At 42.2% G+C, this 19028-nt stretch overlaps 1 protein-coding gene across 1 annotated transcript in view; it reads right to left on the reverse strand.

The window, feature by feature from the left end:
- Positions 1–19028, reverse strand: part of LOC121278104 (kinesin-like protein KIF3C) — a 272922-nt gene that overhangs the window by 73450 nt on the left and 180444 nt on the right. The window contains exons 3-4 of the mRNA XM_041188173.1: positions 9714–9815; positions 8245–8367 (exon numbers count right to left, since the gene is read on the reverse strand). Of these exons, the coding sequence (XP_041044107.1) occupies positions 8245–8367; positions 9714–9815 (225 nt within the window). The remainder of the gene's footprint in view (positions 1–8244; positions 8368–9713; positions 9816–19028) is intronic.

Here is a 19028-nt window from a genome sequence, read left to right on the forward strand (position 1 = left end):
CCAAAATTGGGAGAGCTGTCCCACAGACTAGGCAAACAATAGCCTGATAAAAACAAAAAACTGCGGATGCGGGAAATCCAAAACAAAAACAGAATTACCTGGAAAAACTCAGCAGGTCTGGCAACATCAGCGGAGAAGAAAAGAGTTGAAGTTTTGAGTCCTTTTGATCATACCTTACAGGCAATGTCTCAGGCACCACCATCGCCATGCCTGGGTCTGTTCTGTTCCCACGACAGAGGTGGTATACAGTCAGGAGGGAGTTGCTCTATTAGTCCTCAACTGCGACTCTGGACCCCATGAAGTCGCAATGACATCTGGTCAAACATGGGAAAGGAAACCTCCTGCTGATTGCCAGCCCTCAGCTGATGAATCAGTGCTCCTCCATTTGAACACCACTTGGAGGAAACACTGAGGATGACAAGGGCACAGAATATACTCTGGGAGGGGGACTTCAATGTCCATCACCAAGAGTGGCTTGTTACCACCACTACAGACTGAGATGGCGAGTGTTGCTAGATGGTGTCTGTTGGCAGTTTGTGAGGGAGCCAACAAGAGGGAAAAACTATTTGACCTCATCCTCACTAATCGCAACCTGTTGGGATGGATCTGTCCATGAGATTATTAGTAGAAGAAAGTCCCGTCTTCACATTAAAGATACCCTCCATGGTGTTGTGTGGCATTACCATCATGCTAAATGGGATAGATTTCGAACAGAAGTAGCAACTCAAAACTGCTCATCCATGAGGCTCTGTGGGCCATGTGCAGTGGTAGAATTGTATACAACCACAATCGGTACCTCATGGCCCAGCATATCTACCATAACCATCAAGCCAGGTGATCAGAACTGGTTCAAAGACGTGTGAGGAGGGCACACCAGGAGCAGCTCCAGTCAAACTTAAAAATGATGTGTCAATGTGGTGAAGCTACAACTCAGGACTACGTGCATGCCAAATAGCAGAAGCAGCATGTGATAGACAGAGATAAGCAATTACACAACCAATGGATCCAATCTAAGCTCTGCAGTTCTGCCACACCCAGTTGCGAATGGTGGTGGACAATTAAACAACTCACTGGAGGAGCAGGAGGCTCCTCAATTATGGGGGAGCCCAGCACATAAGTACGAAGGACAAGGCTAAAGTATTTTCAGCCATCTTTAGCCAGAAGTGCCCAGTGGATGATTTATCTTGATCACCTCTTGAGGTCCCCAGCATCACAGATGCCAATTCAACTCACTCCACATGATATCAAGAAACGGCTGAAGGCACTGGAAACTGCAAATGCTATGGGTCCTGACAGTATTCTGGCAATAGTACTGAAGACTTATGCTCCAGAACTTGACCCGCTCCTAGCCAAGTTGTTCCAGTACAACTACAACACTGCTATCTACCCGGCTATGTGGAAAATTGCCCTGGTATATCCTGTCCACAAAGAACAGGACAAATCCAACCCGGCCAATTATCATCCTATCAGTCTATTGATCATCAGCAAAGTCTTGGAAAGTATCATCGACTGTGCTATCAAGTGGCATTTATTTATCGAAAACATGCTCACTGATGCTCATCTTGGTTTTCTGCCAGGGCCACTCAGCTCCCGACCTCATTCTAGCCTTGATCCGAACATGGACAAAAGAACTGAATTCAAGAGGTGAGGTGAGAGTGACTGCCCCAACATCAAGGCAGCATTTGAGCCAATTAGAGCAGCCTTCCTTCCTCAGCTTGTTCCCCAACAAGACTCCCTCAAAACAAGCAGGTTCACAACTTAAGTTTTTCTTTCTCACACCCATGGGATTTCTCGCAAATTATCAACCTCCCTTTTCTGTTTTGTTTTTCTGCATCAATTAAAGTGATTGCAGCTCAGAACAAACAACCAGATCCTTCCTCAAGTACCGTGAAGCTCAGTGATTTCTTGGGAGAGGCCTGCTTGTTGCCAGTTCCGAGGTGAATTTATGACCTTTTTAAAAAAAATCCCAGATTAGCATCCAAATGTCCAGGTCATGCCATGTCCTTCCATTTTGCAAAAGAAAAGTTCAGTCTTGTGAGATATGATTCTAACACTGATAAGTGGCAAGTAACATTCATATGACACAGTTGCCAGGCAATGGCCATCTCCACACAAGAGAGAATCTAACCATCTCCCCAAGACATTCAATGGCATTACTATCACTGATTGAAAATGGGAAAGTGGGAGCTGCACCATTTGGATAATCAACACCTGAACCATGCTGAAACCAGTGTCCTGGTGAATCTTATAACTAGGGTGGTAGAGAGGGCTTTAAACTAAATAGTGGGAGGAAGGGATCATGTGAGATGAGATATAGTAAAGTAAAGGGAAACAACAAAGTAATAGAGCATGGCAGCAATTTGGGTAATGACTTCCAGAGTCTGACAGGAAGGGACAGAAAATACAATCGTAAGAATGCTCCAACAGATGAAGCTGAAGATAGTAAAAAAAAAACAGAGTTTAAGGCCCTATATCTGAATGCAAATAGTATTTGTAACAAAAGGGATGAATTGTCAGCACTGATAGAGATAAATATGTATGACCTGATAGGCATTTCAGAGACATAGCTGTAAGGTGACCAAGGCTGGGACCTGAAGGTTGAAGGGTATTTGACATGACTGGAAGCGAGGAAAAGGTGGTTGGGTAACTCTGTCAATTAAGGATGGCATGAGTTCAGGACTGAGAGAAGACCTTAGCTTGAGAGAGCAAGATGTAGAATCAGTTTGGGTAGAGATAAGAAAATAGGAAAGGTACGAAGTTACTTGTGTGGGTAGTTTATAAGCCTCCAGCAGTCGTTACTTTGTAGGATACAGGAAGAAATAAACGGGGGGTGTAAGAAAAGTATTGTGATAATCATGAGTGACTTTAATCTACACGTAGATTGGGAAAATCAGATTGGCAAAGAAAGCTTGGAAAATGAGTTCATAGAATGTTCTGGGACGATTTCTTAGAGCAGTCCATTCTTGAGCCTGCCTAGGAGCAGGCCATCCTAGACCTGGTAGTGTGCAATGAGACTGAATTAATCCATAGCCTCATGGCAAAGGAGCCTCCAGGTGACAGTGATCACATCATGATGGAATTTTATGCTCAGTTTGGAATGGAGAAGTGTGGGTCCATGACTAGTGTTTTAAATATAAAGGTAACTATGAGAGTGCAAAGATAGGGTTGGATGAGGTGTACTAAGAAACTAGGTTAAAAGGTAGCACAGCAGAGTTGTAGTGGCAGCCTTTTAAGGAGATATTTAATAATGCTCAGCAACGATTTATCCCAGTGGGCAAGAAGGGCTCTTTGAGAAGGATGCATCATCCATGGCTAAATAAGGAAATTAAGGGTAGTATTAAATTGAAAGAAACACTGTACAAATCTGCAAAGATTAATAGCAGGTCAGAGGATTGGACAGATTTTAAAAACCAGCAAAGAATGGCGAGAAAGATAATAAAGAGGCAGAAAGCAGAGTATGAGAGAAATCTAGCTAGTCATATAAAAGTTTCTTCAAGTATTTGAATAGGAAAAGAATTACTAAAGCTGGTGCTGGTTCTCTGGAGAGCAAGTCTGAGGAATTGATAATGGAAAACAAGGAAATGGCGAAGGCGTTGAACAGGTATTCTGTGTCTGTCTTCATGGTAGAGGGCTTAGAAAACCTCCCAAAGATACTTGAAAATCAAGAGGCGAAAGGAAGGGATGAACTTAATACAATCACCATCACCAGGGAAAGGGTGCTAGAAAAACTATTAGACCTAAAGGCTGACAAGTCTCCAAGACCGAATGGCTAGTATCCTAGGCCTTAAAAGAGGTTGGGTACAGATAGCAGATGCATTGGTTTTAAGCTTCCAATATTCCATAGATTCTGGAAAGATTCCAGCGGATTGGAAATTAGCTAATGTAACACCTTTATTCAAGGAAGGGTGGAGGCAGAAAACAGGAAACTGTAGGCCAGTTAGCTTAACTTCTGTCCTAGGGAAAGTGCTAAAGTCCATGATTTCATCAGGCAGTGCTAGAACATATTACTAAGGAGGTTATAGCAGGATACTTAGATAATCACGATTTCATCAGACAGAGCCAACATGGCTTTGTGAAGGGGAAATCGTGTTTAACTAATCTGTTAGAATTTTTTGACAAAGTAAGATTCAAGGTGGATAAAGGGGAACCTGTAGGTGTGGTGTACTTGGATTTCCAAAAGGCATTTGGTAAGGTACCACATCAAAGGTTACTATACAAGATAAGAGAGTAGGGAGTAGGGGGTAATATATTAGCCTACCAATCATTTATTTATGCTAACAGGAAGCAGAGAGTAGGGATAAATGGGTCTTTTTCAGATTGGCAAGCTGTAACTAGTGGAGTGCCACAGGGATCAGTGCTGGGTCCTCAGCTATTTACAATCTATTTCAATGACTTGGATGAAGGGACCGAATGTATGGTAGCTAAATTTGCTGATGACATCAAGATAGGTAGGAGTGTAAGTTGTCAAGAGGAGGTAGAGAGCCTGCAAAGGGATATAGACAGGTTAAGTGAGTTGGCAAAAATTTGACTGATGGCGTATAGTGTGGGTAAAATGTGAACTTGTTCACTTTGGCAGGAAGAATAGAAAAGCAGTATACCATTTAAATGGAGAAAGTTTGAAGAACTTGGTAGTACAGAGGGATCTGGGTATCCCGGTACACGAATCACAACAAGTTAGTATGCAGGTATAGCAAGTGATTAGGAAGGCAAATGGAATGTTGGTGCTGATTGCAAGAGGAATGGAATATCAAAGTAGGGAAGTTTTACTACAGCTAAACAGGGCTTTGGTGAGACCACATCTGGAACACTGTGTGTATTATGAAAGTATAATAATTTTCATAATATTATCCTGGTTTATTGTCAAGTAGGTTTATGGGTGTGTGAGTGTAGATGGTTCTGTCTGGGTGATTTAATTATATTTGGAGTCAGGTACACTGCAAGCTTGAAATTATCAAAAGAAGTTAAGTGTAGAAGTGAAATTGAAATGCTAATGAGTAAACATGGATGCTGTCTTAGCATATAAGGTGTGAAGGAAATTTGCATTTTTAGTTAAGTGAAGGGGTTGTTTGAATTTCAAAGGGGTGTTAGGATGTTCACAACTAGCCAGAAAAGCGAGGCCAAACAGTGTGTTTATTTTTCCCAAAGGTTACTGACAATATTGGCAACATGAAAGATTTTATATTATGGGAAAAGTACATTTCAAAGCCATATGAAACAATGGAATTTACAGATTAAGGAGGGAGAAATGTATATAAAAGGAGAACAAAAGGTTATGTTGGGGGTCATTTAAGATCTCGCAGGAGAGTGTGAAACAATGCTCAGGAAGCCTCCAGCCATTTCTGCATAAGTCTGTTGAGTCTAGTAACTAAAGTTGGAGACAAGCTTTGGGATTCTGTTATCAAGTGGGTACTGTAGTGACTCATTAGCTTGCTTTTTAAATTTAAAATCTATTTTAGACTGTTGCCCTCAAGGGGTGTGTAACTTGGAGTCAGGTTAATTAGGAATTTTAGGATTTGTTATAGTATTAACTAATTGTAGCCTTATGTACGTTCTTCAAATCCTATATTTTGTTCATAAATATTTTACTTCATTTTTAAGATCTCTAAAGGTCTTAATGGACTCATTACTCCTGAATTCAGTGCACACAACTTCGTGTAATAAATACGAATTGCAAAATCATTGTGACGGTGTGGTCAAGTTTCCCTTGTGGATGTGGTCGGCCTGGCACACGTCATCTGCCACGTCATAACAGTGTAGATTTTGGTCTCCTTATTTAAAAAAAAAGATATAATTGCTTTAGAAACAGAGAAGGTACTGTAGACACGTTCCTGGAATGAATGGGTTGTCTTATGAGGAAATGTTGAACAGGTAAGGCCTATACCCATTGGAGTTTAGAAGAATGAGAGGTGATCTTATTGAAACATATAAGGTTCTGAGGGGGCTTGATTGAGTGGATACCCGGAAGATGTTTCCTCTTGTGGAGGGGGGAGACTACACTAGGGGACATAATTTAAGAATAAGCGGTTTCCCTTTTAAGACAGAGATGAGGAGAAACTTTTTCTCCCAAAGGATTGCTGGTGTCTGGAATTCTCCACCCAAGAAAGTAATGGAGGCTGGATCATTCAATTCATTCAAGGCAGAGTTAGACAGATTTTTGTTAGATAAGGGAGTCAAGGTTTATCGGGGCAGATAGAAAAGTGGAGCTGAGATCACACCCAGATTAGCGATGATCTTATTGAATGGTGGAGCATGAATTCCTCATTGTCAACATCCTGGGGGTTACCATTGACCAGAAACTGGATTAGCCATATACATACTGTGGCTACAAAAGCAGGTCAGAGGCTGGGAATTCTGCAGAGAGTTAACCTCCTGACTCCTCAAAACCTGTCCACCATCTTCAAGGCACAAGTCAGGAGTATGATGGAATACCTTGCATTTGTCTAGATGAGTGCAGCTCCAACAACACTCAAGAAGACTGACACCGTCTAGGACAAAACAGCCCATTGGCACCCCATCCAACAGCTTAAACATTCACTCCCTCCACCACTGATGTACAGTGGCAGCAGTGTGTACCATCTACAAGATGCACAGTAGAAACTCATCAAGGCTTCTTCGACAGCGCCTTCCAAACCCACGACTTTTATCACCTAGATGGACAAGGGCAGCAGATTCATGGGAGCACCACCACTTGGAAGTTCCCCTCCAAGCCACTTACCATCCTGACTTGGAAATATATTGCTGTTCTTTCACTGTCTTTGGGTCAAAATCCTGGAACTCCCTCCCAAATAGCACTGTGGGTGTACCTACACCGCATGGACTACAGTGGTTCAAGGTGGCAGCTCACCACCACTTTCTCAAGGGCAATTAGGGATGGGCAATAAATGCTGGCCTAGCCAATGAAGCCCACATCTCATGAATGGTACAGCTACATGGCAGACTTCACTGTGAAGTGGAGTCACTGAAGATGAGTCTTCTCACATACTTAGGAAGGACTTCCTGGATCATTAAATTTGGGTCCTGGGTAGATAATGTGTGAGGAATAGTTACAGCTGCTTTTTGCTCCTCCAAAATTAGGTGTGTCATTGCAACCTTAAAATTAATTCCACATAATATGCCAAAAAATTCTAACTTTGCAAGCAACAATGCAATATGCTATCAATCTTTAAAAGATTCAGCCCCCTCAAGCCAGGCCTTTCATTCATTGTTGTGACCATTTTATTTACGCACACTGAGCTGCAGGAGTGGAACTGGTGAAAATGTTGCTCAATCCAACATGGGTGATCTTTAAATAACTTTGGTAGATGTATTGAAGCTCGTACTGACCAATGGAGCAGACATCAACAACTTGGGAATTTTCTTTACCACAATATGTGGTATATTGGCCTGCATACAGCATGAGGAAAGTCTTGTGACATCGGGCATAAAAGGCACACTGGTTTGACTATCATAAAATACTATAAAAAGAAAATAAATTGCTGTTGATTGGTTAATGCTGACTGTCTGTGAAATATGACTGGGCAAATGGGGAAGCAGACAAAAAGCGTTACCAATGCAGAAATGATAAATAGGGAAGCAGGAGGACCAGCTCAAATACTTGTTGAAAATATTTTCAACCATCATTTTGCTTTGTTAGTTATCTAAGGAAATAGAACTAAAGATCATTTATAATAATTTCCAAAAAAGTTCTTCAAAACATCAACTAAGTAGTCCATGTCTTAAGACTTATTGCTTTCCTGGAACTTGCTTCACTTAGTCTAGTTTTCCCACCATCACTTTTGGGCCTCTGCACATATGTGGCCTCAGCGGCAAGTGAAATGTTCACCATTGAGCAAGCTATTGCAAGTTATGATATAAAGTGCCCTGAAGATATGACCAACATGGCTGGTTCCACACCTTTTGGCAGACCTGCCCAAATATTATTTTCAGAGAGACTTTGTATGTGTCTTCTAGCTTTGCTTCCTCCCTACTTCTGTGTTTTAGCACCATTTGTGGCCAGTAATAGTGAGCAATACATGGGATTCCTTCGTGGATATATATTCCCCATATGTTCATAGAAGGGAGCTAGGGGGGTCATTGAATGTCATAGTTCTTCAGGTTAGTTTTTTTAGTGTATCTTAATGAAGGAGGCTTTAACTCCTTTATACAATGATTTCCAATACATTTCAAATCAATAACATTTAATTGAAAATATATAGGTCAGAGTAATAGATAAAGAATTAAGCCATTTCTTACTTTTTTTCTCACCTTTTTCAGCTTCTTGGTTTTAATTTCTACTTCTTGCTGGAGTGAGGTGTATGTGTCTTTTAGTTCCATGGTCTCTTCATCTTGTAGCAACATCTGCTGTTGTATTTCTCGCTCTCTTCGTTTCTATTTAAAGGTAAAAGTAGAATATCTGCTGGTAGATATTGCATATTTTCCATTTCTGTATAAAAGGTTATTTCACAGAATTCTATATATTTTCACCTTACTGTAATTTTTGCCCTTTTTCTCAGCCTTTCATAGGCCTATTTTGAATGAAAAATAAATGATATACTGCTTGAAAAATGTTTCTGCTGTTTAGTGCCCAGTTTGTCTTACATTTCAGTGTGTGGTTTTTTTTTAAATGGCTTAATGATTTTCTTAAAATTTGGCAGGGCATTAACTTGTATGTTGTAATCAGTATACATAAGAACTCCAGAATTGTTAGAGAACTTCAATCGAGGATAAAATATCAAGTTTGTCATAGTTTTCATACTATTCTAAATAGTAACATTTATTTTAGTTTACATATATGGAATAAAAATGCTAACTTGTCGAAAACACCACCAAAGTAAACCCAATGCTTCCCTCTTCAAACGCACATGGTCCCAGAAATCATAAGCCCTTGTACGGAGTCATGATGGTTCTTGCCTTGTAAGAGTACTGAGGGAGTCAGGAAAGGCATTCTCTAAGTTCTCTTATCAATCTGCTCAAACTCTCTCTCATCTTCCTTCTCACTCTCTCATTCACATAAGCATACCACAGAACCATACTCCTGTTGTACATAGTATCTGCTACAACTGGAGCATTACATGAAAGCTGTTTTATTTCTCATCAGTGCGATAGCATGAATCCCATGCCAGTGGATGAGCGACACTCTCTCTCTCTCTCTCTCTGGAGGATAGAGTCACACTTCAGAGTCAGTTGGACTTTCAGAGCAGTTTTGGTTCCCACCATGTAAAGTGTGAATATATAATTCACCATTCTGGAGATATTGCAGATAATGTGCAGCCACAGAAGAGGTAACTTCATGCTTTAATACCAGTGAATCTAAGGGGGACAAAACTTGACCCTCCCAAAAATAACAAAAATCTATCACTAAAAAAAAGGGAGGATATGAAAGTAAAAGAGATAAAGAGATCCAAAAGAAAATCAGTGAAGAAAACCTTTGCCACTTTAAGTGCTCCTTTGTACATGGAGTTAGCATGTTCAGGTCTCCATGGCTGAATATTACACCAGGCACTGCCTTTACTCAGCAGGCCACTAATCAATATACTTTCAAGAATCTGTATATAATGACTGAATACAGGAGAATTCAAATGATTTATATGAACAGCAGCTTGTGCACACTCTGTTCACCACTAATTGCCAAGGATATCGTAAAATTTCTTCATTATTCATGAAGGTAATAGAGCAAAATGCTAAGATAATGCTTTAACATTACCAACCATAATGTCAATGAAAGAAACATTTACCTGCTCTGCAATCTCTTGCCTCTTCTGCTCCAGCATTTTTTGTTGTTCGTTGGTATGGTCCATGATGTTCTTGCCTCCAATGAGCAGCTTGCTTTCCATAGCCTGCAGAGAATAAAGAAGATCATCCATTTAGAATACATCATAGAATCATTCAACTATCCTTTTGAAATTCCAATTCTAGAGTAACAAGAAATATTTAGAGCATTAAAGCATAAATAATCTCTTAGAAAAAACAGAGGTCCAGAGGTCCCAAGCATCACAGGTGCCAGAGTTCAATTCGATTGCCATTGATATCAAGAAATGGCTGAAGGTGCTGGATACTGAAAAGGCTATGGGCCCTGACAATATCCCGGCAATAGTACTGAAGACTTGTGCTCCAGAACTTGCCATGCCCCTAGCCAAGCACAGCCAATTACCCCCACCCAATCTACTCTCCATCATCAGTAAAATGATGGAAGGGATCATCAACAGTGCTATCAAGTGGTACTTGCTTAGCAACAACCTGCTCACTGACGTTCAGTTTGGGTTCCACCACAGTCACTCAGCTTCTGACCTCATGACTGTTCAAACATGGACAAAAGAGCTTAACTCCTGAGGTGAGGTGAGAGTGACTGCCCTTGACATCAAGGCAGTATTTGACTGAGTGTGGTATCAAGGAGCCCTAGCAAAACTGGAGTCCATGGGAATCAGGGGGAAAGATCTCCACTGGTTGGAGTCATACCAAGCACAAAGGAAGATGGTTGTGGTTGTTGGAGGTCAATCAACTCAGTTCCAGGGCATCACTGCAGGAGTTCCTTAGAGTAGTGTTCTAGGCCCAACCATCTTCAGCTGCTTCATCAATGACCTTCTTTCCATCATAAGGTCAGAAGTGGAGATGTTCGCTGATAATTGCACAATGTTCAGCCACCATTTGTGACTCCTCAGATACTGAAGCAGCCCATGTCCAAATACAGCAAGACCTGGACAATATCCAGGCTTGGGCTGACAAGTGGCAAGTAACATTCGCACCACACAAGTGCTGGGCACTGACCATCTCCAACAAGAAAGAATCTAACCATTGCCCCTTGATGTTCAATAACATTACCATCTCTGAATCCCCAACTATCAACAGCCTAGTGGGTTACCATTGACCAGAAACTGAACTGGACTAGCCATATAAATACTGTGGCTGCAAGAGCAGGTCAGAGGCTGGGAATCCTGCAGTGAGTAACTCACCTCCTGACTCCCCAAAGCCTGTCCACCATCTACAAGACACATAATGTAATGGAATACTCTCTGCTTTTCTGGATGAGTACAGCTCCAACAACATTCAAGAAGCTTGAAACCATCCAAGATAAAGCAGCCCATTTGATTGGCATCCCTCCACAAACATTCACTCCCTCCACTACCAACGAACAGTGGCAGCAGTGTGTACCATCTAGAAGATGCACTGCAGAAACTCACCAAGGCTTCTTAGGCAGCATCTTCCAAACCTAAGATTTCGACCGACTAGAAGGGCAAGGGCAGCAGACAGAATCACAGAATTTTAATGGCACAGAAGTAGGCCATTCGGCCCATTGTGTCTGCACCAGCTCTCCAAATGAGCATTATGACCTAGTGCCATTGCCCTGCCTTTTTCCTATACCCCTGTACATTGTTCGAATAGAAAAAATCATCTAATGCCCTCTTGAATGCCCTAATTGAACCTGCCTTCACCACACTTCCAGGCAGTGCATTCCAGATCCAAACTGCTCGTTGTGTAAAATAGTCTTTTCTCACATCACATTTGCTTCTTTTACAAATCACTTTAAAGAGCTGTGCCCTCTCATTCTTGATCCTTTTATGAGTGGGAACAGCTTCTCCCTATCTACTCTGACCAGCCCTTTTATAATTTTGAACATTTCTATCAAATCTCCTCTTAGTCTTCTTCTCTCCAAGGAGAACAGTCCCAACCTCTCCAACCTATTTTCATAACTGAAGTTTCTCATCCCAGGAACCATTCTTGTAAACCTCTTCTGCACTCTCTCCAATGTGTTCACATCCTTCCTGTAATGCGGCATCCAGAACTGTACACAATACTTCTGCTGAGGTCTTATATAAATTCAACATAACCTCCTTGCTCTTATACTCTATGCCCCTATTAATAAAGCCCAGGATATTATATGCTTTATTCACTGCTCCCTCCGCCTGTCTTGCCACCTTCAATGATCTATGCACATATACGCCCAGGTCTTTCTACTCCTGCACGCCTTCAAAATTGCACCCCTTATTTTATATTGTCTGTCCATGTTCTTCTTACCAAAATGTATCACCTCATACTTCTCCACATTGAACTTCATCTGCCACCTATCTGCTCACTCCACCAACTTATCGATGTCCTTCTGAAGTTCCACACTGTCCTCCTCACAGCTTACAACACTCCCAAGCTTCACATCAACCTCAAACTTTGAAATTGTCCCCTGCACACCAAGATCTAGATCATTACTATATATCAGGAAAAGCAAGGGTCCCAATACCGACTCCTGGGGAACTCCACTACAAACCATCCTCCAGCCCGAAAAATATCCATTGACCATTACTCTCTGCTTCCTATTTTTCAGCCAATTTTGTAATCCATCTTGCTACTGTCCCTCTTATTCCATGAGCAATAACTTTTCCCACACAAAAACAGAATTACCTGGAAAAACTCAGCAGGTCTGGCAGCATCGGCGGAGAAGAAAAGAGTTGACGTTTCGAGTCCTCATGACCCTTCGACAGAACAAGTTCTGTCGAAGGGTCATGAGGACTCGAAACGTCAACTCTTTTCTTCTCCGCCGATGCTGCCAGACCTGCTGAGTTTTTCCAGGTAATTCTGTTTTTGTTTTGGATTTCCAGCATCCGCAGTTTTTTTGTTTTTAACTTTTCCCACACGTCTGTTGTGTGACACTGTATCAAATGCCTTTTGAAAGTCTATGTACACCACATCAACGGCATTACCCTCATTGACCTTTTCTGTTACCTTTTCAAAAAACTCCTGCAAGTTAGTTAAACATGATTTCCCCTTTAGAAATCCATGCTGGCTCTTCCTTATCAACCCATATTTTTCCATGCGACTACTAATGCTGTCTCGAACAATTATTTCTAGAATCTTGCCCACCACTGAAGTTAAACTGACTGGTCTGTAATTGCTGAGCTTATCTTTACAACCTTTTTTGAACAAGGGCATAATGTTTGCAATTCTCCAGTCCTCTCCTCTGACACTTTTAGTCTAGGGAGGGCTGAAAAATTATGGCCAGTGCCCCTGCAATTTCTACTCTTGCTTCCTTCAATATCCTTGGATGCATCTCCTCTGGCCCCGGTGCCTTGTTAACTTTAAGAACCGACACTTCCTCCTTATCAATTTTGAAACTTCTACTGACAGAGTTTCCTCATCCATCACCATTGCCTGGGTAGCATCTACCTCCTTGGCAAAGACGGATGCAAAGTATTCATTTAATATATCAGACATGGCCCCTTCACCCATGTGTAAATACCCTTTTAGGTCCTTAAATGGCCCTACTTCTCCTTTTACCACCATTTTACTATTTATATGACACATGGGAACACCACTACCTGGAAGTTCCCCTCCAAGAGGCTCACCATCCTGACTTGGAAATATATCACCGTTCCTTCACTGTCACTTGGTCAAAATCCTGGAACTCCCTCCCTAACAGCACTGTGGGTGTACCTATACCACATGGACTGCAGCGGTTCAAGAAGGCAGCTCACCACCACCTTCTCAAGGGCAACTAGGGATGGGCAATAAATGCTGGCCCAGCCAGCGAAGCCCGCATCCCATCAATGCATAAAGAAAGGTCTCCAGGTTTGTAATTACTCTGATAATAGAATGATACCAGCAATCAGCTCCACTGCAATGGTTGACATGTTGTCTCCAAGGAAAAGAGGTCGTAGGTTTCTTGTTCCCCGCTTGTAACAATAGAAAAAGGCTTCTGAAGTAGTCAAAGAATTACTAATTTAACCCATTAATTGGGCAATTGATCCAACTTGACTGGCCACAGCTTCAGTTACATGTACCAATTGACCTTCAACACAATTAAAACTGGTGCTAAGGGAAACATTCTTCACCAAATAGCAACAATACAGTCAAGTTGAATTTTTTAACCTGGTGGCTGCGGTCATTCCTTTTGGTAGCCGATGGTGGAACATCCTGGTCAGTTGCCCAGATTCCAGCAAAGTGGCGCCTTTGATTCTGAGGCCCTGGCTTCATTACAATTCGACCAGTGAGCTGCTCACACCAAAGCAGCAACCCATTGTAACTTGCTGGCTGGCTGGGATACAGGCAGAGACCTGCAGGTAGATTTTGGGGGTGGCAGGTAGTGGGTGTGCGACAAGGGCAGGGTGGCAGTGTACTATAGTATTTTCATGGAGACAGAATAAGCACTTTGGCTCCTTCCAGCTTCTCAAATTGGTAAAAGCTGGAAAATATGCATGATGGCTAGTTTTAACTTTATGCACTCTCGAATATTCACCAACCTTAGATTCACACACTATTGCATCAGGGGGAATGCCACAGTGTGCATCGCTAAACAACAACTTCTACGCTGCACAGAGTAGATAGAGGTTGTCTTATAGGAAGAGGTTGGCTATGATAAAGACTGGACATCTTCACTGGGAAATCTGTCAGATCCACATGTCAACTGCTGTCACTTCCTCATCCATTACATCATGGCAAGTGGCAGCAGAGAGACATCCACTTAAAAAGAAAGAATCATCAGGGTTTTCACTCGGTGAGGCACTGATTATTGGAAGTGAAAGAGATGAAGAGTATCACAAGGATACCTCAACTCAGATACTGACATGTTCATAGTTTGATCTGGAATGATCGGGGACAGAAAATGGAGGAAATAGGTCAGAGAGGTCAGTCAAGTCCCTCGGTCCTATTTATGAAGTGCATTGCACACCTGAGAAGTCTTTAATGGGACTGGTGCTTTTAAAGGAGGAGAATCCAACTGGAATTTCTCAGTTGTTGGTTAAACGCATTTTGCTTCTTTTGCAGCCCCAAATCTACTTCAAAACAGATGGTAGTTCGGGGGATTATTGAAACAGAAAGTATTCCCATAACCATTGCTAGAAACTAAACCCACAAGGATTTTAAATGGAAATTAATTATATATGAAAAAGAAAACATTCAAAGGGTATAGGGAAGGGGCAGGGGGATGGTATTATATAAAGGAGAAGCATAAGTACCTGTTTCTGTGGCTTAATTTCCATAAAACTATTGAGGGAAAGAGCAGGAAATAGGATGAGAGCTAGGAGCTCTAGATGATCAGCTGGGACAGGTATATGTGATGCACTAAATGGCCTCTTTCTGTTCTATGATCTGTACAATACTGTGAGTATGTGACTGTGGTAGTACATTTGGTGCTATTTTGGCAGCAGAACCATTGCTGCTGGCTCATGTGACTATGGCCCTGCAAACTGTTCACAGGAAATGTTGGAGGGGATCAGTAGCGCTCTTTGATGGCAGAGTGTCTAATCAAGCCATACTTGGAATAATTTATACATACGAGATCAACTGCTCAAAGTATTACTCACCCTGCATCTGGGACTTCATGTTCATGTCATTAACCATTGCTAGACCAGCTAAAAGAGGGATTTTGCTCCCTTTGATTTCCCTCCTGCATTGAACGTCCACGTTGGATTTCTTTCTGAATGCTAAGCTTTATTTCTTGAATAAATGAAATAAAACCAGCACAGAATAAAAATCTATTACAATACATTTTTTCTCAATGCTCCCTCCAGTTACAACTATAAGTGAAATTGTAACTTCACGGCAATAAACTACTGCATTCGTTTTATATCCTCATGATTTATTCGGAAGGTAACTGTTTTTGCAAATTTTGAAAGAGGTTCAAAATAGTTAGTTAAAAAAAGTCAAAACTTAATGATTGTATTTCTCCTAAACTGGTAGTGATTTTCGTACAAGAAACAACATCACACAGCATTTCACATCAAATAAACTCCTTTTTGAACATCAATCACTTCTGAGAGTACTATTTTTTAGGTAAACCAGCTCAGCACCCTATTTGGACACAGCAGGTACCACACAGAAAATGAGTTGAACTGTTACTGGTGATATGAGTCCAGGGAGAAATATTACTCATGATACCAGGGAAACATCCTGTTCTGTCCTGCCCTGGGATTTTAAATATTCACTTGAACAATTAGACATGGCCTGGTTCAATGCCTCAATCTAAAGACGATGCCTCCAACAATGCAGCATTCCCTCATCATTATAATGAAGTAACAGCCTAGATTATATGTACAAGTGACTATGCAGAGTGAACCCTTCTGGCTCAGAGGCACTCTAGTTGATCCAAGATGACACTCAAGTAATAAAAAAAAGTCACAACTGAGGGGTTAATTCGCTTTGTACTGTAAACTGATAATTGTGCAAGTGTGAGGTGCCAAATGGCCTCTTTCTGTGCTGTGGGCCTGAATTTTTCAGGCGGTGGGTGGGCTTGGCGAGAGCGGGTGGGGGTGGTCGTGGAGATGATCGCCGCCCACAATCGGCTTTGTGCCACCATTTTACATGGGCGGGCCATTTAAGGCCCGCCCAGCATAAGACATGAGCTGTAGCGCTGAGTGCTACCTGTGCGGGCGGTGGGGAGGGAGGAGAGGTGGTCGGGGCCAGCGCTCTTTCACACATGCGCGGGAAAGAGGCCTTCAATCGTGCCTCGGGGAGATTGAAACGGTTTTTAAATAAATAAATGGCTCTAAAGTTTATTTAAGCATGTCCACTCATGTGACCGTGTCACATGAGAGGGGACATATTTTTATCTTACATAAAAGATTTTTATTTAATTAATAAACACTTTAGGAAACCTCATCCCGCCCTTGGGTGAGGTTTCCTAAAAAACATGAAGGCCGCTTGGCCTTTTTGCCTGCCCGTCAATCTTAAAGTTGTTTGGGCAGTGTCAACAATTTCATTAATTACTTCCTTAATGGTCTTAATGGTCTGTTTAAATATCGGCCGACTCCACCGAACGAAACATGCCCATGTCATCCTGCGTCATTTTACACATCAGTGTGTCAGGCCCATCCCCTGCACGCTGACTTAAAAACCCTGACCATGACGCTGTGAATATGTGACTGTGTTAGTGCTCTCGGTGCTCTTCCAGTAGCAGTGCCACAGACAGTAGGCGGCAGATATGACTATGGACCTACAAGCAATAATTTGCCATTAAATCTTAATAATTAACTTTTGCACACGTCCTACACCAAGTTGCCATTATTGCTATTTATTAACCACTTGTTAAGCAGCAATTCATATGAAAACATATTCAGGGTTTACTTCCCTAAGACATGTTAATTTCTCCCACCTGAAGCTTGGGTTGCAGTACAGCATTCGAAAGGTGAAGAGAACGAACGCAGGAAAACTCATGCCACATGGCTGACTGCTTCCAGGTTGCTGCTCATTCACACCTTAATTGCCCCTGGGTGACCTAGGACTGATGATTACTTTTCAGCTTCAGTGCAGAAAGCTTCCAAGGGGAGGCATGTACAGCAGTATATTATCTTTCCAGGTGATGTAAATGATTTCTTTGGGTGTGAAAGGATTCAGATGTTTTACACAAGCTCAGCTCGAGGCTTTACTGGCAAAATATGGGGCTGATTCAAATCATGCTACCACCATGCTCCCATCCAAAAAATGTGCTGGTAGCGAGGCAAATATCACAGAAATAAAACTTTGCATTGTCTTCCTGTACACTGCAATTTTGATGGGGGCCAGAATTAGATGTCCAATAAGGCAAGCCTTATTGGTACATTCAGATCAGAATGTTATGAGGTGTTTAGGATGTCAATGCAATTCTGGTCTGTCACTGGATCAAGAGATCACTCAAAGCCACTCTAAAAAATTAAAGATTTCCTGAATGAATTACTCTATATTGGCCCATCTTCCTCGCTCCACTCATATTGTTCTGTCCATTGCCGATCTCTCTACCCCTCCCAGCATCAGCACTCCCCACCCCACCCACACCCAATTTATCTAAGCTGACTCTGCTTTGTGGAGGTTGTAAAGATTTTCCGCCCCACCCCACCCCCCCACCATTCGTCTCCCCCCCTCCCACCCCACCCCCTCCTTGCTATCACTCACCAATTTTATTGGAATAAGAACGCAACATCAGGCAGCCAGGGCAATGTCCGCGCCCACTTGATGCCCATCTAATTTGAAAATTGGCTCTACCCTGCAATGAGTTACATCATGTACATTTCGTCATCTACCAGGCAGATGCTGTATCGTGTACAACCAGGCCATCTTGCTTGTTCTGCGCCAGCGAGTACAAAGCAGCTGGGAGCCTTTTCTCACAAAGTGCTGTGAGTCTACTTAAAGAGCTATTAAGGTCTCCTGGACAATGCTAGAAAGTGAACATCATCTCAGAATATTTTCCTCTCCTTCACTTTCATGGCAGTTCTTCTGTCCGCAGGCAATACACAGGCCTGTCAAAGCCAAATGAGAGTTCAACATGAGCTTATTTGGTCCCCACTGATTTCTTTCTGTTTTGGATTTAAGGATGAGGATCAGCATTTAGAACTGGGAAGGAGGCTGCTCACTGCTGGTCTTAAGTTTGGCAGCCGAACCATTTGGCTATAAACCCACTGTGCCATTCCAGACTGAAGACAATCAACTTGTCAACATTGCTGTATTTTGACAACTTCAGGGTTCAGTTGGTGATACAAAGAAGCCTATGATGCTTGGTTATCAACGTTTCAATACTTCCATTTTTGAGTTCAGAAATACTTGATTAATGTACCAGCAAAACACTGTTAAAAGAGGCTGGGAAAAGGAAAAGTGGTTTATGCCTACGTACGCTCATTATTGGTTGTTCTCAAAGAGGAGACTGTTCAACTTTTTTTTTTTGACTACAAATGAGATTTTCTGCTCCTCTGTTTTCACATCATTTGCTGTCCATTTTCAACACTGCCGATCAGCATGCCTCTGAAATACCCCCCTAGCACCCTAAATTCAACTTTAAAAATGATGTGGCCTCAGTCTGGCTGCTAGATGCTTCCAATTAGATCCTCTTGCACCTGCTCCATGTATCTGACTTCTCTTGGTTTCACACTTCACTTGCCCAGATTCCTCTTCCCTATATCTCCAAGACTCCCCATCACCTTACACTTGTGGCTGCCAAGGCTAAGAATAGCCACGGACACTTAATGCTCCCTTTTGGCGAAGCCTCAGGAGAGTGGTCACGGAGACGGATGTGGGAGGAGTCACGGTGGTGGTCTGCTTGACTAATGTCACGCAAAGTGCTGGGGGAGAGTTTTCTCCCCGTCGTGTGGGCTGGGCGA

The sequence above is a fragment of the Carcharodon carcharias genome, chromosome 5 (assembly GCF_017639515.1).
Source record: "Carcharodon carcharias isolate sCarCar2 chromosome 5, sCarCar2.pri, whole genome shotgun sequence".
Taxonomy (NCBI): domain Eukaryota; kingdom Metazoa; phylum Chordata; class Chondrichthyes; order Lamniformes; family Lamnidae; genus Carcharodon; species Carcharodon carcharias.